We start from the raw sequence: 15,342 nt of genomic DNA on the forward strand, positions 1-15,342 counted from the left end.
GTATATATAATTCATATTTTATATGGATATATATAATTCTTATTTTATATGGATATATATAATTCATATTTTATATGGATATGTATATATAATTCATATTTTATATGGATATATATATATATATATATATATATATATATATATATATATATATATATATATATAATTCATATTTTATATGGATATATTTATCTTCCTCCATCGAATACTTTTTTTTTCAGATTTTAAAATTAGAAGGAAGGAGTGACTACTTACCATCATGTACATGGCGCCTTTTGGCATGACTGGGCACAAACCAGGGACATCGTTCAAAATAGAATACGCCAAAGTGGCGTTTCTCTGAAAAGAGAAGTACTCGTGAAATCACTTTTAACTTACTTTATTCATGCAAAAATTATATTCGTATGAGAATAGAAATCTCAGCAATTTTATTAGACAGTAGTGTTTTTTTATAAAAATAATTTCCGTAGTTTGAAAAATCTGTTTTAATTTAAATTTGTATCTTGTTTCTATAATTCACATAAATTATACAGGATGATTCAAAAGTTCTCTGACACATTTAAAGAATATGTCAATCATATAGAAACAAGTCCTTTTCATAATGAAATATGGAATCACAAATTCAAAGAGGCTTTGTAACGACAAAGGGCCTTTTATTATTGAATTAAGCGAAAGAATATGATACAGCATAAAAAGTACACAAATCAAGTTTATTCGAATACAGATTAGTTATAGAACAAAAGAATGATAAGAATTTGTGAAGTATCGCTTCATACAACAAGTCTTTTGAGTATTGTATTGATTAGTATTGTAAGTACTCCAAAGATAGTTGTTGATACTGCATCTTTATTTGTACTACTTGTGATATGCAGTTTTGCCCTTCACACAAATGTTTTATAATAATTCTAATAATCTGTATTCCATTAAATCTTTGTTGCACATTTTATCTGTTGTTTCTCATTTTTAAATGACTCATTATATTTTGCTTATTTGATAGGCAAAGGGCCGCCCGAAGTGGCAGCTCTTTGCGATTTCTGTGTAATTAATTAATTAAAATCATTCGTTTCTGTGTGCCCAAAATTCTCTCAAAGTTCATCTGAAGACATTTGAACCATCCTGTGTATTATCTCTACTAATAAAGATGACTGAGAGTATGTTGGCGCTGGTAAGAAGGCTGTCAATATGAAAAGTTTATTTTTAGTCACATACAGCAATAACAGAAAATGAATTCTGTGACCACGTCACTGCAAACAATAACATAAGTATCGTGAAACATGCATCACAGGTTCCATTACAACCGTCACAAGATGGAACTACCACAAGCCATCAACAATTGGGCCGTAGCCAGTTAACATACTTATTCTTTTACCGGTGGGGTAATCGTGAAACTATTTACTTATACAGTAACTTTCCATTTTATTGCTCGAGGTGACGCTCTCTCTCTTACAAATGACTATCGACTAAAGTAGTGACTTTATTCGTCTCGGTTTATAAAGCTTGTAAATTGTAAGTCTCCAAAGCTGGAATACTTTTTTGCAATGACCTTGTATATTTCATGCAAAGATTTGATGAATACTCAATAAAGCAATGAGTCTCAATAAGGGAATTATTGTTAATCACATTAAACAATATCAAAAGATGGATTTTCAGACCCCCACTGCAGATGCTAATAGTGGCGTTATGAAACCCGCATGATGGACTACATTTTGATTATTACAAGCGTGAAACCTCCAGAACTTAATTTATGAGTAAACCACTTAACATCATCATTATTTCACCGGCGGAGTAATTGTGAATATGTTTATCGATATGATAATTTCTCATCTTCCTGCTCGATGTCACTTCTCATCCTCCGAGGTAGTAATTAAAGCCGTAACTTCACTCCTTAATTAATATGTTGGATTCATACTTTGTATTCAGTTTGTAAATCATGCCTTTCAAAATTGGGATATTCTTTTGCAATAACCATGTGCATCCCATTCAAAGATTTGATAATTACACAATGAACCAATGAGTATAAAATTAATTACCTGGACAGTCTCAATGTTGTCTTCGAAAAATGTCTCCGGGGTGTCTTTCAGAATGGAGGGCAGAGCCCCTTGGATGAGGGTGTTGCTTCCGATTATTCTTTGGCTGAGGGCCTGAAGTCCAGATCGAACCTAGAATAGAATACATTTTTCAACGTTTTTAGTAAATATGAAGATATCTCAGATACACATCAATTGGGTTTTAAAATTGGTTGGGATTCTTGTACTTAGAATATTTTTATACTTATATTGGTGAATCCCTCGTAAAATAAAACTTATATATTTTCCAAATAAATTTTCAAAGTGAAATCTTTTAGTGAAGTATTCTGAATCATGATTACGAATCGAATAGCATGACAATAAGTAATGAGAATGCGTAACCACGATTCGTTATAAAATTTCAAAGAATATTATTTGCAGAAAGAAAAAGAAAAGAAAAAAAAAATCTCACGAGTGCCTTAATACATTCAAAATTATATTTTAATATTGTATTTCGAAGTTAGTTTTTAAAAATTAATAACAAAATTTTAAAAATATTAAAATATTGATTTATTATCAGGAACAGAAAATAATTCAGAATTTATGAAATTTCGCACATGAGAGAACAAATGAAAGATTGATAACAATATTCCATTCTTAAAACAGGAAAGAGATAAGTTAAATTAAATAAAAGATATAAAGTGTTGAAAAAGTGAGTGATAAAAAAACTCGTGAAAAAAAATCAAAAGGTGTATATTCTGATGCTTTGTACAGGTAATGTCAAAATCGAAACTAATGATTAGACAATGCAAATCAATTTAAGTACTGATAAAGATTAAGTATTTATGTATTGTACCAGGTGCATTACTCTATCTTCTCTTTTGGGATAATAGATGACGATGCCTGATTAGGTATACATATCCCATAGTGCATTGCGATTGTTATTATAATGAGATGAGATGCTGTTCTAAGAGATGCGCGCGTTAATGTCTCGTCTTGTCTTTAGTATTTGTGTTTGTTTTGTGTGAAATGTGATCATTAAAGAAATGTTCTCGAAAGTATACGTCCTCTTGCTTCCACCACAAAGATCATGATGATCTTGATAATGAATTTCTGATGCAAATGATGAAACGAAAGAGAAGTTGACCCTAATATTGCAAGAAAAATTTCCCGCCAGCAGAAAATTATTATAATTTGGATCACACATAGCAAACTACCTATCCATAATGATTATCTTATCTATCCAAAGCAAACTTTTATAATAAAAATTAATAATAAATAAAATGGATGATACTTATTAAATTTTAATAAAAATTATTTTTACTAGAATATTTAAAAATTATTAATTTTTTTAAATTTTACAAAGAAGTTATAAAATTTAATTTAATAAATTTTAAACTGTATACCATTATTAAGCTTAATATTTCTTTTTTTTGTATTTATATTTTTATAATAACAATTACTAAAAATTTAAATTTATAAAGATTAGTAATTTTACCAAGAATTTTATTTTTACTAAAACTTTCATTAAATTTTAAAATTTTATCAAAAAGTTATAAAATTTTATTTTTATTAAAACTTATAACTATACATTGTTATCAATTGTTTGATATTTATTTTCGCTTCCATCTGCTTAGAATAAAATTAAACATAAAAATTACTAATAATTAACATTTATTATGATAATTAAGTTTTAATAAGATTTTTAGTTTTAATAAATCTTTTATTAAATTATCATCTTTTAAATTTTATTAAAAAAGTTATAAAATTTTATTTCTACTTACAAAAAGTACACAAATAAACAAAGACAGTATTGTAACCGTCGAAAAATTTAAGTTTGTGTTTACCTGAATATCTGAAGTGCATGAATTTAAAAAAAGTATTTTTACTTTCTTCTATACAAACATAGAGAAAATATTGTGATTGTCAAAAAATTCAATAGTGGATCGTCTGTTAGTATGAAATGCTTAATGATGCCTACAATGTCATACCAATGTTTTATTGTATTCAAAACATCGAATAACCTTTCGAAAATATCTCGTGCTTAAAGGAGTTCCTTTAGTAAGAATAATTTGTATGATATTGTTACGGAATTTCCGGGGTTCGTTTGGATAGTGGGGGTTATATGGTGTGAAGAACGCTCAATCACCAGGCGGCAGTAGAAAATAAAACAACGACGTTTATTTACACGAAGACACACAGGACAGCACAAAGACGATAACTATATACAGCACAGAAGACGATTATCTTCAGCCGAGACGTGCAGTATACACAGCAGCATACAACAGACTCTATCGCAGACAGTAGAACACAGCTTAGTTCAGGACTAGCTTCACCCCGTCGCTGCTCCGCTTATCTCTGGAAGGCCAGTTCTTTACCGTCATTTCCGACTACTCTGCCCTAGCAGCTGCGGCCGCTTCCTTTTATAGGTCTCAGGAGGCGGGGCTAGACGCCTCTCAGCCAATCAGGAACGTGCGAGGCGTATCTCCGTTCCTACTGGAAGGCTCGGGAAAATTCTCGATGTTTCGGGTATAATCTATTTTGGCGCCAAAATCACCAAATTCGTCACCAAATGGTCGCCAAGCTCCGGGACCCTCCGACGCGACACCGGACTCCGTCCAATACCGATGACTGTAAAACATTCTTTCCGATGGTGGAACCAACTATGCTGGGAAGCAGCATTACAGATTCGTAACAATATTAAAACTGTTAACTTTGGTCTACAGTTTTGTGTAGGTGAAGTCCCTTTGGATTTTTTGTGGACTTAAAACGATTTTATTACGCATATTTTGCAATTTTTAGGGGAAAAAACGTTAATCACAAAATAGTATACTGCTGTTGTATATAGAAACTCAAAGAACTGTTTTCGAAAAAAATAGATTTTATGTCTTAATTTCATTCGGTAATGTCGAAATATGTAAAACTGTATCGACACAGAGGAAACCAAGAAGTGTTTCGGGACCCAAGCACAGAGGCACCCTTGTACGAAAAAATTAAAATCGTTAATATTAAGGAAAGTAATATTAGGGTGATCCATTATCATTTGTTATTCCGGACTCTGAAGTCTTTAGTTACAGCTCCGAACTAACTTCAACACTTTCAAAGACAATATCTTATTTTAATAATATAAAGATTCTTCACAGAAAAATTACTCTGAATAAAAATTTTGATTAATATATCATGATTATCTGAAAAAATATTTGGTATTGTTTATTTTAGGCAAAAAAGAACTCATTTATATTGTTAAGAATCTGTAATGTTGCTTCCCGGCACGGTTAGTTCCAATGCAGAAAAGACCGTTTTGCGATCAGCTTTATTGGATGTTGATTGGACGCCGGATCAGTGAATTCTGGCGACAATTTAGCGACTTTGGCGACAAAATGGATAATACTGGAATCTTGAAGAATTTTGGTGATAGAGCCAATTGGGACAGAGATATGTTTGATTGTTCGAGAACCTTCTCTGCCATGTCTCGGGAACTATAAAAGGAAGTGAGACCGAACACGAGACAATCTTTGAGTTCATCTCTGGTTAATAGTTGAACGAGTTCCCTCCTTAAGGAACCTTTCTGCTTTTGCTTTAATGTCTGTAATCGTCTAAAGCTGGTGTGCCACCTGGCGGAGATATCGGGTAATGGTACAAAGAAAGATTATAATCAAAATTGATTTTGAGAAAAATAAACGAGGTAGTTAAATAATTATCATAGATGGCTTATTATTAATTTTTGTATTTTTAAAAGATACCTCTTTAGTATTATATAGGTCCTAAAGATATTAAGCCGTACAATTGGATCAGTCCTAAACATAATAACAAAGCCTTATAGTTCGAAACTAATGTAATTTCTAGAAAATTCATTAATAGAATGAAATTGTACAATTACATCAATGCAATTGTAAAACATTTTAATAGAGTAGTCCACTTTTATTTTTATTTTTTTCGTACCTCTTTTCCAAAAATCTTTTGACGGTCATGAATGAGTATCCAGCCCATTCTCCAACCAGGAACTAAAAATCTGAAAAGAAAAGAAATGAATGTCGTTCAAATAATCCATTTTAAAGAAGAATTTTAACTTTACTGTAATATATAATTGTATGGTTGTTTCTACTTGAATAATTCAATGCTTGTATTCGTCTGTTATTCAATTTTTTTCCTGCAACTTCGAATTTATAGTTATTTTTTTCTTTTCAATTTTCTTAGTATTTAGGAATATTTTTATTTTATTATTAACTCAATACTCAATATAATTTGGGAATCGAATTTCTTTTAGTAAATTCAAAGTTAAAAACAATTTTTTTTTATCATTTCTGATTTCATTCAGTTCGTAATATATATTCATATCTAAGTTATTCTTAATGAATAATTAAGCTCTCAAGAAGATATCTTAACTCTTCAATGCATTAATTTTTTTCAAAAAAAATTTCAATTTTTTTTTAATTGAGCGTGCTGCAGGTTTTTTATACGCACTACAAGGTTCCACAGATATTGCAGTTCCTAATTATTTAGAACATATTAGGAAATGCATATACTTATCCTGTAGCTACATATATTTACTTAAGCTGTTAATTTTAATTTTTTTAAAGAAAATCCTATACGATCAAGCTTCTGAAAAAAAGAGAGAGAAAATTCTTTCCCCAGGTAAGGAGCAAACTCACAGCCTCGGCATACCTCGCAGATACTGCCTTATAAGTACCGAGCGCTAACCAATTGCGCCACTGGGGACACATGAGGCACTTTCGCCGAACAAATGGAGTAAAGATATTTTACACAGCATTTCATGAAAAAAAGTAACATGCATTCTTATTCTACCTCACGCAATTCTTTTCGAAAGACATGTTTGTTAAGAATTTTGTGAAGAAATCAATACTAATCTGAAGCTTGCGAAATAAAATTACTTTTCCCCAGGTGAGGATCGAACTCACAGCCTCGGCATACCTCGCAGATACTGCCTTATAAGTACCGCGCGCTAACCAATTGCGCCACTGGGGACACATGAGGCACTTTCGCAGAACAAATGGAGTAAAGATATTTTATACAGCATTTTATGAAAAAAAAGTAAAATGCATTTTTATTCCACCTCACCCAATATTTTTTGAAAGACATCTTTGTTAAGATTTTTGTGAAGAAATCAATACTAATCTGAAGTTTGGAATTAAAATTACTTTTCCGCAGGTGAGTATCGAACTCACAGCCTCGGCATACCTCGCAGATACAGCCTTACAAATACCGCGTGCTAACCAATTGCGCCACTGCGAACACATGAGGCTCATTCGCAGAACAAATGGAGTAAAGATATTTTACACAGCATTTCATGAAAAAAAGTAACATGCATTCTTATTCTACCTCACGCAATTCTTTTCGAAAGACATGTTTGTTAAGAATTTTGTGAAGAAATCAATACTAATCTGAAGCTTGCGAAATAAAATTACTTTTCCCCAGGTGAGGATCGAACTCACAGCCTCGGCATACCTCGCAGATACTGCCTTATAAGTACCGCGCGCTAACCAATTGCGCCACAGGGGACACATGAGGCACTTTCGCAGAACAAATGGAGTAAAGATATTTTACACAGCATTTTATGAAAAAAAAGTAACATGCATTTTTATTCCACCTCACCCAATAATTTTTGAAAGACATCTTTGTTAAGAAATCAATACTAATCTGAAGTTTGGGAATAAAAATTACTTTTCCCCAGGTGAGGATCGAACTCACAGCCTCGGCATACCTCGCAGATACTGCCTTATAAATACCGCGCGCTAACCAATTGCGCCACTGAGGACACATGAGGCACTTTCGCCGAACAAATGGAGTAAAGATATTTTACTCAGCATTTCATGAAAAAAAGTAACATGCATTCTTATTCTACCTCACGCAATTCTTTTTCAAAGACATGTTTGTTAAGAATTTTGTAAGGAAATCAATTCTAAGCTCTAGCTTGCGAATAAAAATTACTTTTCCCCAGGTGAGGATCGAACTCACAGCATCGGCATACCTCGCAGATACTGCCTTATAAGTACCGCGCGCTAACCAATTGCGCCACTGTGGACACATGATTCACATTCGCCGAACAAATGGAGTAAAGATATTTTACTCAGCATTTCATGAAAAAAAGTAACATGCATTCTTATTCTACCTCACGCAATTCTTTTTGAAAGACATGTTTGTTTAGAATTTTGTGAGGAAATCAATTCTAAGCTCTAGCTTGCGAATTAAAATTACTTTTCCCCAGGTGAGGATCGAACTCACAGCCTCGGCATACCTCGCAGATACTGCCTTATAAGTACCGCGCGCTAACCAATTGCGCCACTGGGGACACATGAGGCACATTCGCAGAACAAATGCAGTAAAGATTTTACACAGGATTTTATGAAAAAAAGTAACATGCATTTTTATTCTATCTCACCTAATTCTTTTTCAAAGACATGTTTGTTTAGAATTTTTGATGGAAATCAATTCTAAGCTCTAGCTTGCGAATAAAAATTACTTTTCCCCGGGTAAGGATCGAACTCACAGCCTCGGCATACCTCGCAGATACTGCCTTATAAGTACCGCGAGCTAACCAATTGCGCCACTGGGGACACATGAGGCACTTTCGCCGAACAAATGGAGTAAAGATATTTTACACAGCATTTTATGAAAAAAAGTAACATGCATTCTTATTCTACCTCACGCAATTCTTTTTGAAAGACATGTTTGTTAAGAATTTTTGATGGAAATCAATACTAAGCTCTAGCTTGCGAATAAAATTTACTTTTCCCCAGGTGAGGATCGAACTCACAGCTTCGGCATACCTCGCAGATACTGCCTTATAAGTACCGCGCGCTAACAATTGCGCCACCGGGGACACATGAGGCACATTCGCAGAACAAATGCAGTAAAGATTTTACACAGGATTTTATGAAAAAAAGTCACATGCATTTTTATTCCACCTCACCTAATTCTTTTTGAAAGACATGTTTGTTAAGAATTTTTGATGGAAATAAATTCTAAGCTCTAGCTTGCGTATAAAAATTACTTTTCCCCAGGTGAGGATCGAACTCACAGCCTCGGCATACCTCGCAGATACTGCTTATAAGTACCGCGCGCTAACCAATTGCGCCACTGTGGACACATGAGGCACATTCGCAGAACAAATGCAGTAAAGATTTTACCCAGCATTTTATGAAAAAAAGTAACATGCATTCTTATTCTACCTCACGCAATTCTTTTTGAAAGACATGTTTGTTTAGAATTTTGTGAGGAAATCAATTCTAAGCTCTAGCTTGCGAATAAAAATTACTTTTCCCCTGGTGAGGATCGAACTCACAGCCTAGGCATACCTCGCAGATACAGCTTTATAAACACCACGTGCTAACCAATTGCGCCACTGCGGACACATGAGGCTCATTCGCAGAACAAATGCAGTAAAGATTTTACCCAGCATTTTATGAATAAAAGTAACATGCATTCTTATTCTACCTCACGCAATTCTTTTTGAAAGACATGTTTGTTTAGAATTTTGTGAGGAAATCAATTCTAAGCTCTAGCTTGCGAATAAAAATTACTTTTCCCCTGGTGAGGATCGAACTCACAGCCTCGCCATACCTCGCAGATACAGCCTTATAAGTACCGCGCGCTAACCAATTGCGCCACTAGGGACACATGAAGCACATTCGCTGAACAAATGCAGTAAAGATTTTACACAGGATTATGAAAAAAAGTAACATGCATTTTTATTCTACCTCACCTAATTCTTTTTGAAAGACATGTTTGTTAAGAATTTTTGATGGAAATCAATTCTAAGCTCTAGCTTGCGAATAAAAATTACTTTTCCCCAGGTGAGGATCGAACTCACAGCCTCGGCAAACCTCGCAGATACTGCCTTATAAGTACCACGCGCTAACCAATTGCGCCACTGGGGACACATGAGGCACTTTCGCCGAACAAATGGAGTAAAGATATTTTACTCAGCATTTTATGAAAAAAAGTAACATGCATTTTTATTCCACCTCACCCAATAATTTTTGAAAGACATCTTTGTTAAGAAATCAATACTAATCTGAAGTTTGGGAATAAAAATCACTTTTCCCCAAGTGAGGATCGAACTCACAGCCTCGGCATACCTCGCAGATACTGCCTTATAAGTACCGCGCGCTAACCAATTGCGCCACTGGGGACACATCAGGCACTTTCGCCGAACAAATGGAGTAAAGATATTTTACTCAGCATTTCATGAAAAAAAGTAACATGCATTCTTATTCTACCTCACGCAATTCTTTTTCAAAGACATGTTTGTTAAGAATTTTGTAAGGAAATCAATTCTAAGCTCTAGCTTGCGAATAAAAATTACTTTTCCCCAGGTGAGGATCGAACTCACAGCCTCGGCATACCTCGCAGATACTGCTTATAAGTACCGCGCGCTAACCAATTGCGCCACTGTGGACACATGAGGCACATTCGCAGAACAAATGCAGTAAAGATTTTACCCAGCATTTTATGAAAAAAAGTAACATGCATTCTTATTCTACCTCACGCAATTCTTTTTGAAAGACATGTTTGTTTAGAATTTTGTGAGGAAATCAATTCTAAGCTCTAGCTTGCGAATAAAAATTACTTTTCCCCTGGTGAGGATCGAACTCACAGCCTCGCCATACCTCGCAGATACAGCCTTACAAGTACCGCGCGCTAACCAATTGCGCCACTAGGGACACATGAAGCACATTCGCTGAACAAATGCAGTAAAGATTTTACACAGGATTATGAAAAAAAGTAACATGCATTATTATTCTACCTTACCTAATTCTTTTTGAAAGACATGTTTGTTAAGAATTTTTGATGGAAATCAATTCTAAGCTCTAGCTTGCGAATAAAAATTACTTTTCCCCAGGTGAGGATCGAACTCACAGCCTCGGCATACTTCGCAGATACTGCCTTATAAGTACCGCGCACTAACCAATTGCGCCAATGGGGACACATGTGGCACATTCGCAGAACAAATGGAGTAAAGATATTTTACAGAGCATTTTATGAAAAAAAGTAACATGCATTCTTATTCTACCTCACGCAATTCTTTTTGAAAGACATGTTTGTTAAGAATTTTTGATGGAAATCAATTCTAAGCTCTAGCTTGCGAATAAAAATTACTTTTCCCCAGGTGAGGATCGAACTCACAGCCTCGGCATACCTCGCAGATACTGCCTTATAAGTACCGCGCGCTAACAATTGCGCCACTGGGGGCACATGAGGCACATTCGCAGAACAAATGCAGTAAAGATTTTACAGAGCATTTTATGAAAAAAAGTAACATGCATTCTTATTCTACCTCACGCAATTCTTTTTGAAAGACATGTTTGTTAAGAATTTTTGATGGAAATCAATTCTAAGCTCTAGCTTGCGAATAAAAATTACTTTTCCCCAGGTGAGGATCGAACTCACAGCCTCGGCATACCTCGCAGATACTGCCTTATAAGTACCGCGCGCTAACAATTGCGCCACTGGGGGCACATGAGGCACATTCGCAGAACAAATGCAGTAAAGATTTTACACAGGATTTTATGAAAAAAAGTAACATGCATTTTTATTCCACCTCACCTAATTCTTTTTGAAAGACATGTTTGTTAAGAATTTTTGATGGAAATCAATTCTAAGCTCTAGCTTGCGAATAAAAATTACTTTTCCCCAGGTGAGGATCGAACTCACAGCCTCGGCATACCTCGCAGATACTGCCTTATAAGTACCACGCGCTAACCAATTGCGCAACTGGGGACACATGAGGCACTTTCGCCGAACAAATGGAGTAAAGATATTTTACTCAGCATTTTATGAAAAAAAGTAACATGCATTTTTATTCCACCTCACCCAATAATTTTTGAAAGACATCTTTGTTAAGAAATCAATACTAATCTGAAGTTTGGGAATAAAAATCACTTTTCCCCAGGTGAGGATCGAACTCACAGCCTCGGCATACCTCGCAGATACTGCCTTATAAGTACCGCGCGCTAACCAATTGCGCCACTGTGGACACATGATGCACATTCGCAGAACAAATGCAGTAAAGATTTTACCCAGCATTTTATGAAAAAAAGTAACATGCATTCTTATTCTACCTCACGCAATTCTTTTTGAAAGACATGTTTGTTTATAATTTTGTGAGGAAATCAATTCTAAGCTCTAGCTTGCGAATAAAAATTACTTTTCCCCAAGTGAGGATCGAACTCACAGCCTCGGCATACCTCGCATATACTGCCTTATAAGTACCGCGCGCTAACCAATTGCGCCACTGGGGACACATCAGGCACTTTCGCCGAACAAATGGAGTAAAGATATTTTACTCAGCATTTCATGAAAAAAAGTAACATGCATTCTTATTCTACCTCACGCAATTCTTTTTCAAAGACATGTTTGTTAAGAATTTTGTAAGGAAATCAATTCTAAGCTCTAGCTTGCGAATAAAAATTACTTTTCCCCAGGTGAGGATCGAACTCACAGCCTCGGCATACCTCGCAGATACTGCTTATAAGCACCGCGCGCTAACCAATTGCGCCACTGTGGACACATGAGGCACATTCGCAGAACAAATGCAGTAAAGATTTTACCCAGCATTTTATGAAAAAAAGTAACATGCATTCTTATTCTACCTCACGCAATTCTTTTTGAAAGACATGTTTGTTTAGAATTTTGTGAGGAAATCAATTCTAAGCTCTAGCTTGCGAATAAAAATTACTTTTCCCCTGGTGACGATCGAACTCACAGCCTCGGCATACCTCGCAGATACAGCCTTATAAACACCACGTGCTAACCAATTGCGCCACCGCGGACACATGAGGCTCATTCGCAGAACAAATGCAGTAAAGATTTTACCCAGCATTTTATGAATAAAAGTAACATGCATTCTTATTCTACCTCACGCAATTTTTTTTGAAAGACATGTTTGTTAAGAATTTTTGATGGAAATCAATTCTAAGCTCTAGCTTGCGAATAAAAATTACTTTTCCCCAGGTGAGGATCGAACTCACAGCCTCGGCATACCTCGCAGATACTGCCTTATAAGTACCGCGCGCTAACAATTGCGCCACTGGGGGCACATGAGGCACATTCGCAGAACAAATGCAGTAAAGATTTTACACAGCATTTTATGAAAAAAAGTAACATGCATTCTTATTCTACCTCAGGCAATTCTTTTTGAAAGACATGTTTGTTTAGAATTTTGTGAGGAAATCAATTCTAAGCTCTAGCTTGCGAATAAAAATTACTTTTCCCCAGGTGAGGATCGAACTCACAGCCTCGGCATACCTCGCAGATACTGCCTTATAAGTACCGCGCGCTAACCAATTGCGCCACTGGGGACACATCAGGCACTTTCGCCGAACAAATGGAGTAAAGATATTTTACTCAGCATTTCATGAAAAAAAGTAACATGCATTCTTATTCTACCTCACGCAATTCTTTTTGAAAGACATGTTTGTTTAGAATTTTGTGAGGAAATCAATTCTAAGCTCTAGCTTGCGAATAAAAATTACTTTTCCCCTGGTGAGGATCGAACTCACAGCCTCGGCATACCTCGCAGATACAGCCTTATAAATACCACGTGCTAACCAATTGCGCCACTGCGGACACATGAGACTCGTTCGCAGAACAAATGCAGTAAACATTTTACCCAGCATTTTATGAATAAAAGTAACATGCATTCCTATTCTACCTCACGCAATTCTTTTTGAAAGACATGTTTGTTTAGAATTTTGTGAGGAAATCAATTCTAAGCTCTAGCTTGCGAATAAAAATTACTTTTCACCTGGTGAGGATCGAACTCACAGCCTCGCCATACCTCGCAGATACAGCCTTATAAGTACCGCGCGCTAACCAATTGCGCCACTGGGGACACATGAAGCACGTTCGCAGAACAAATGCAGTAAAGATTTTACACAGGATTTTATGAAAAAAAGTAACATGCATTTTTATTCTACCTCACCTAATTCTTTTTGAAAGAAATGTTTGTTAAGAATTTTTGATGGAAATCAATTCTAAGCTCTAGCTTGCGAATAAAAATTACTTTTCCCCAAGTGAGGAACGAACTCACAGCCTCGGCATACCTCGCAGATACTGCCTTATAAGTACCGCGAGCTAACCAATTGCGCCACTGGGGACACATGAGACTCTTTCGCCGAACAAATGGAGTAAAGATATTTTACACAGCATTTTATGAAAAAAAGTAACATGCATTCTTATTCTACCTCACGCAATTCTTTTTGAAAGACATGTTTGTTAAGAATTTTTGATGGAAATCAATTCTAAGCTCTAGCTTGCGAATAAAATTTACTTTTCCCCAGGTGAGGATCGAACTCACAGCCTCGGCATACCTCGCAGATACTGCCTATAAGTACCGCGCGCTAACCAATTGCGCCACTGGGGACACATGAGGCACATTCGCAGAACAAATGCAGTAAAGATTTTACACAGGATTTTATGAAAAAAAGTAACATGCATTTTTATTCTACCTCACCTAATTCTTTTTGAAAGACATGTTTGTTAAGAATTTTTGATGGAAATCAATTCTAAGCTCTAGCTTGCGAATAAAAATTACTTTTCCCCAGGTGAGGATCGAACTCACAGCCTCGGCCTACCTCGCAGATACTGCCTTATAAGTACCGCGCGCTAACCAATTGCGCGACTGGGGACACATGAGGCACATTCGCAGAACAAATGGAGTAAAGATATTTTACACAGCATTTTATGAAAAAAAGTAACATGCATTCTTATTCTACCTCACGCAATTCTTTTTGAAAGACATGTTTGTTAAGAATTTTTGATGGAAATCAATTCTAAGCTCTAGCTTGCGAATAAAAATTACTTTTCCCCAGGTGAGGATCGAACTCACAGCCTCGACATACCTCGCAGATACTGCCTTATAAGTACCGCGCGCTAACCAATTGCGCCACTGTGGACACATGAGGCACTTTCGCCGAACAAATGGAGTAAAGATATTTTACACAGCATTTTATGAAAAAGAGTAACATGCATTCTTATTCTACCTCACGCAATTCTTTTTGAAAGACATGTTTGTTAAGAATTTTTGATGGAAATCAATTCTAAGCTCTAGCTTGCGAATAAAAATTAATTTCCCCAGGTGAGGATCGAACTCACAGTCTCGGCATACCTCGCAGATACAGCCTTATAAATACCACGTGCTAACCAATTGCGCCACTGCGGACACATGAGGCTCATTCGCAGAACAAATGCAGTAAAGATTTTACCCAGCATTTTATGAATAAAAGTAACATGCATTCTTATTCTACCTCACGCAATTCTTTCTGAAAGACATGTTTGTTAAGAATTTTGTGAAGAAATCAATACTAATCTGAAG

The 15,342-nt window shown here is 35.5% G+C and overlaps 1 protein-coding gene and 25 non-coding genes across 26 annotated transcripts in view; all 26 read right to left on the reverse strand.

Annotated features, from left to right (window-relative positions):
* Positions 1–15,342, reverse strand: part of LOC129971349 (tyrosine aminotransferase-like) — a 135,231-nt gene that overhangs the window by 7,965 nt on the left and 111,924 nt on the right. The window contains exons 8-10 of the mRNA XM_056085026.1: positions 5,949–6,018; positions 2,031–2,159; positions 256–339 (exon numbers count right to left, since the gene is read on the reverse strand). Of these exons, the coding sequence (XP_055941001.1) occupies positions 256–339; positions 2,031–2,159; positions 5,949–6,018 (283 nt within the window). The remainder of the gene's footprint in view (positions 1–255; positions 340–2,030; positions 2,160–5,948; positions 6,019–15,342) is intronic.
* Positions 6,901–6,992, reverse strand: Trnai-uau (transfer RNA isoleucine (anticodon UAU)). The gene is given in 2 exon segments: positions 6,901–6,936; positions 6,955–6,992. It is a non-coding gene; the product is annotated as a tRNA-Ile (tRNA).
* Positions 7,168–7,259, reverse strand: Trnat-ugu (transfer RNA threonine (anticodon UGU)). Its single transcript is given in 2 exon segments — positions 7,168–7,203; positions 7,222–7,259. It is a non-coding gene; the product is annotated as a tRNA-Thr (tRNA).
* Trnai-uau (transfer RNA isoleucine (anticodon UAU)) lies at positions 7,435–7,526 on the reverse strand. Its single transcript is given in 2 exon segments — positions 7,435–7,470; positions 7,489–7,526. It is a non-coding gene; the product is annotated as a tRNA-Ile (tRNA).
* On the reverse strand, positions 7,691–7,782 carry Trnai-uau (transfer RNA isoleucine (anticodon UAU)). The gene is given in 2 exon segments: positions 7,691–7,726; positions 7,745–7,782. It is a non-coding gene; the product is annotated as a tRNA-Ile (tRNA).
* Positions 7,958–8,049, reverse strand: Trnai-uau (transfer RNA isoleucine (anticodon UAU)). Its single transcript is given in 2 exon segments — positions 7,958–7,993; positions 8,012–8,049. It is a non-coding gene; the product is annotated as a tRNA-Ile (tRNA).
* On the reverse strand, positions 8,225–8,316 carry Trnai-uau (transfer RNA isoleucine (anticodon UAU)). The gene is given in 2 exon segments: positions 8,225–8,260; positions 8,279–8,316. It is a non-coding gene; the product is annotated as a tRNA-Ile (tRNA).
* On the reverse strand, positions 8,757–8,847 carry Trnai-uau (transfer RNA isoleucine (anticodon UAU)). The gene is given in 2 exon segments: positions 8,757–8,792; positions 8,811–8,847. It is a non-coding gene; the product is annotated as a tRNA-Ile (tRNA).
* Positions 9,021–9,111, reverse strand: Trnai-uau (transfer RNA isoleucine (anticodon UAU)). Its single transcript is given in 2 exon segments — positions 9,021–9,056; positions 9,074–9,111. It is a non-coding gene; the product is annotated as a tRNA-Ile (tRNA).
* Positions 9,550–9,641, reverse strand: Trnai-uau (transfer RNA isoleucine (anticodon UAU)). Its single transcript is given in 2 exon segments — positions 9,550–9,585; positions 9,604–9,641. It is a non-coding gene; the product is annotated as a tRNA-Ile (tRNA).
* On the reverse strand, positions 9,813–9,904 carry Trnai-uau (transfer RNA isoleucine (anticodon UAU)). Its single transcript is given in 2 exon segments — positions 9,813–9,848; positions 9,867–9,904. It is a non-coding gene; the product is annotated as a tRNA-Ile (tRNA).
* Trnai-uau (transfer RNA isoleucine (anticodon UAU)) lies at positions 10,068–10,159 on the reverse strand. Its single transcript is given in 2 exon segments — positions 10,068–10,103; positions 10,122–10,159. It is a non-coding gene; the product is annotated as a tRNA-Ile (tRNA).
* Trnai-uau (transfer RNA isoleucine (anticodon UAU)) lies at positions 10,335–10,425 on the reverse strand. The gene is given in 2 exon segments: positions 10,335–10,370; positions 10,388–10,425. It is a non-coding gene; the product is annotated as a tRNA-Ile (tRNA).
* On the reverse strand, positions 10,599–10,690 carry Trnat-ugu (transfer RNA threonine (anticodon UGU)). The gene is given in 2 exon segments: positions 10,599–10,634; positions 10,653–10,690. It is a non-coding gene; the product is annotated as a tRNA-Thr (tRNA).
* Positions 10,862–10,953, reverse strand: Trnai-uau (transfer RNA isoleucine (anticodon UAU)). Its single transcript is given in 2 exon segments — positions 10,862–10,897; positions 10,916–10,953. It is a non-coding gene; the product is annotated as a tRNA-Ile (tRNA).
* On the reverse strand, positions 11,129–11,219 carry Trnai-uau (transfer RNA isoleucine (anticodon UAU)). Its single transcript is given in 2 exon segments — positions 11,129–11,164; positions 11,183–11,219. It is a non-coding gene; the product is annotated as a tRNA-Ile (tRNA).
* Positions 11,393–11,483, reverse strand: Trnai-uau (transfer RNA isoleucine (anticodon UAU)). Its single transcript is given in 2 exon segments — positions 11,393–11,428; positions 11,447–11,483. It is a non-coding gene; the product is annotated as a tRNA-Ile (tRNA).
* On the reverse strand, positions 11,657–11,748 carry Trnai-uau (transfer RNA isoleucine (anticodon UAU)). The gene is given in 2 exon segments: positions 11,657–11,692; positions 11,711–11,748. It is a non-coding gene; the product is annotated as a tRNA-Ile (tRNA).
* Positions 11,912–12,003, reverse strand: Trnai-uau (transfer RNA isoleucine (anticodon UAU)). Its single transcript is given in 2 exon segments — positions 11,912–11,947; positions 11,966–12,003. It is a non-coding gene; the product is annotated as a tRNA-Ile (tRNA).
* Positions 12,177–12,268, reverse strand: Trnai-uau (transfer RNA isoleucine (anticodon UAU)). Its single transcript is given in 2 exon segments — positions 12,177–12,212; positions 12,231–12,268. It is a non-coding gene; the product is annotated as a tRNA-Ile (tRNA).
* Positions 12,444–12,534, reverse strand: Trnai-uau (transfer RNA isoleucine (anticodon UAU)). The gene is given in 2 exon segments: positions 12,444–12,479; positions 12,497–12,534. It is a non-coding gene; the product is annotated as a tRNA-Ile (tRNA).
* On the reverse strand, positions 12,973–13,063 carry Trnai-uau (transfer RNA isoleucine (anticodon UAU)). Its single transcript is given in 2 exon segments — positions 12,973–13,008; positions 13,027–13,063. It is a non-coding gene; the product is annotated as a tRNA-Ile (tRNA).
* Positions 13,237–13,328, reverse strand: Trnai-uau (transfer RNA isoleucine (anticodon UAU)). The gene is given in 2 exon segments: positions 13,237–13,272; positions 13,291–13,328. It is a non-coding gene; the product is annotated as a tRNA-Ile (tRNA).
* Trnai-uau (transfer RNA isoleucine (anticodon UAU)) lies at positions 14,301–14,391 on the reverse strand. Its single transcript is given in 2 exon segments — positions 14,301–14,336; positions 14,354–14,391. It is a non-coding gene; the product is annotated as a tRNA-Ile (tRNA).
* Positions 14,565–14,656, reverse strand: Trnai-uau (transfer RNA isoleucine (anticodon UAU)). Its single transcript is given in 2 exon segments — positions 14,565–14,600; positions 14,619–14,656. It is a non-coding gene; the product is annotated as a tRNA-Ile (tRNA).
* Trnai-uau (transfer RNA isoleucine (anticodon UAU)) lies at positions 14,832–14,923 on the reverse strand. Its single transcript is given in 2 exon segments — positions 14,832–14,867; positions 14,886–14,923. It is a non-coding gene; the product is annotated as a tRNA-Ile (tRNA).

This window comes from Argiope bruennichi, chromosome 6, assembly GCF_947563725.1.
Source record: "Argiope bruennichi chromosome 6, qqArgBrue1.1, whole genome shotgun sequence".
Classification (NCBI taxonomy): Eukaryota; Metazoa; Arthropoda; class Arachnida; order Araneae; family Araneidae; genus Argiope; species Argiope bruennichi.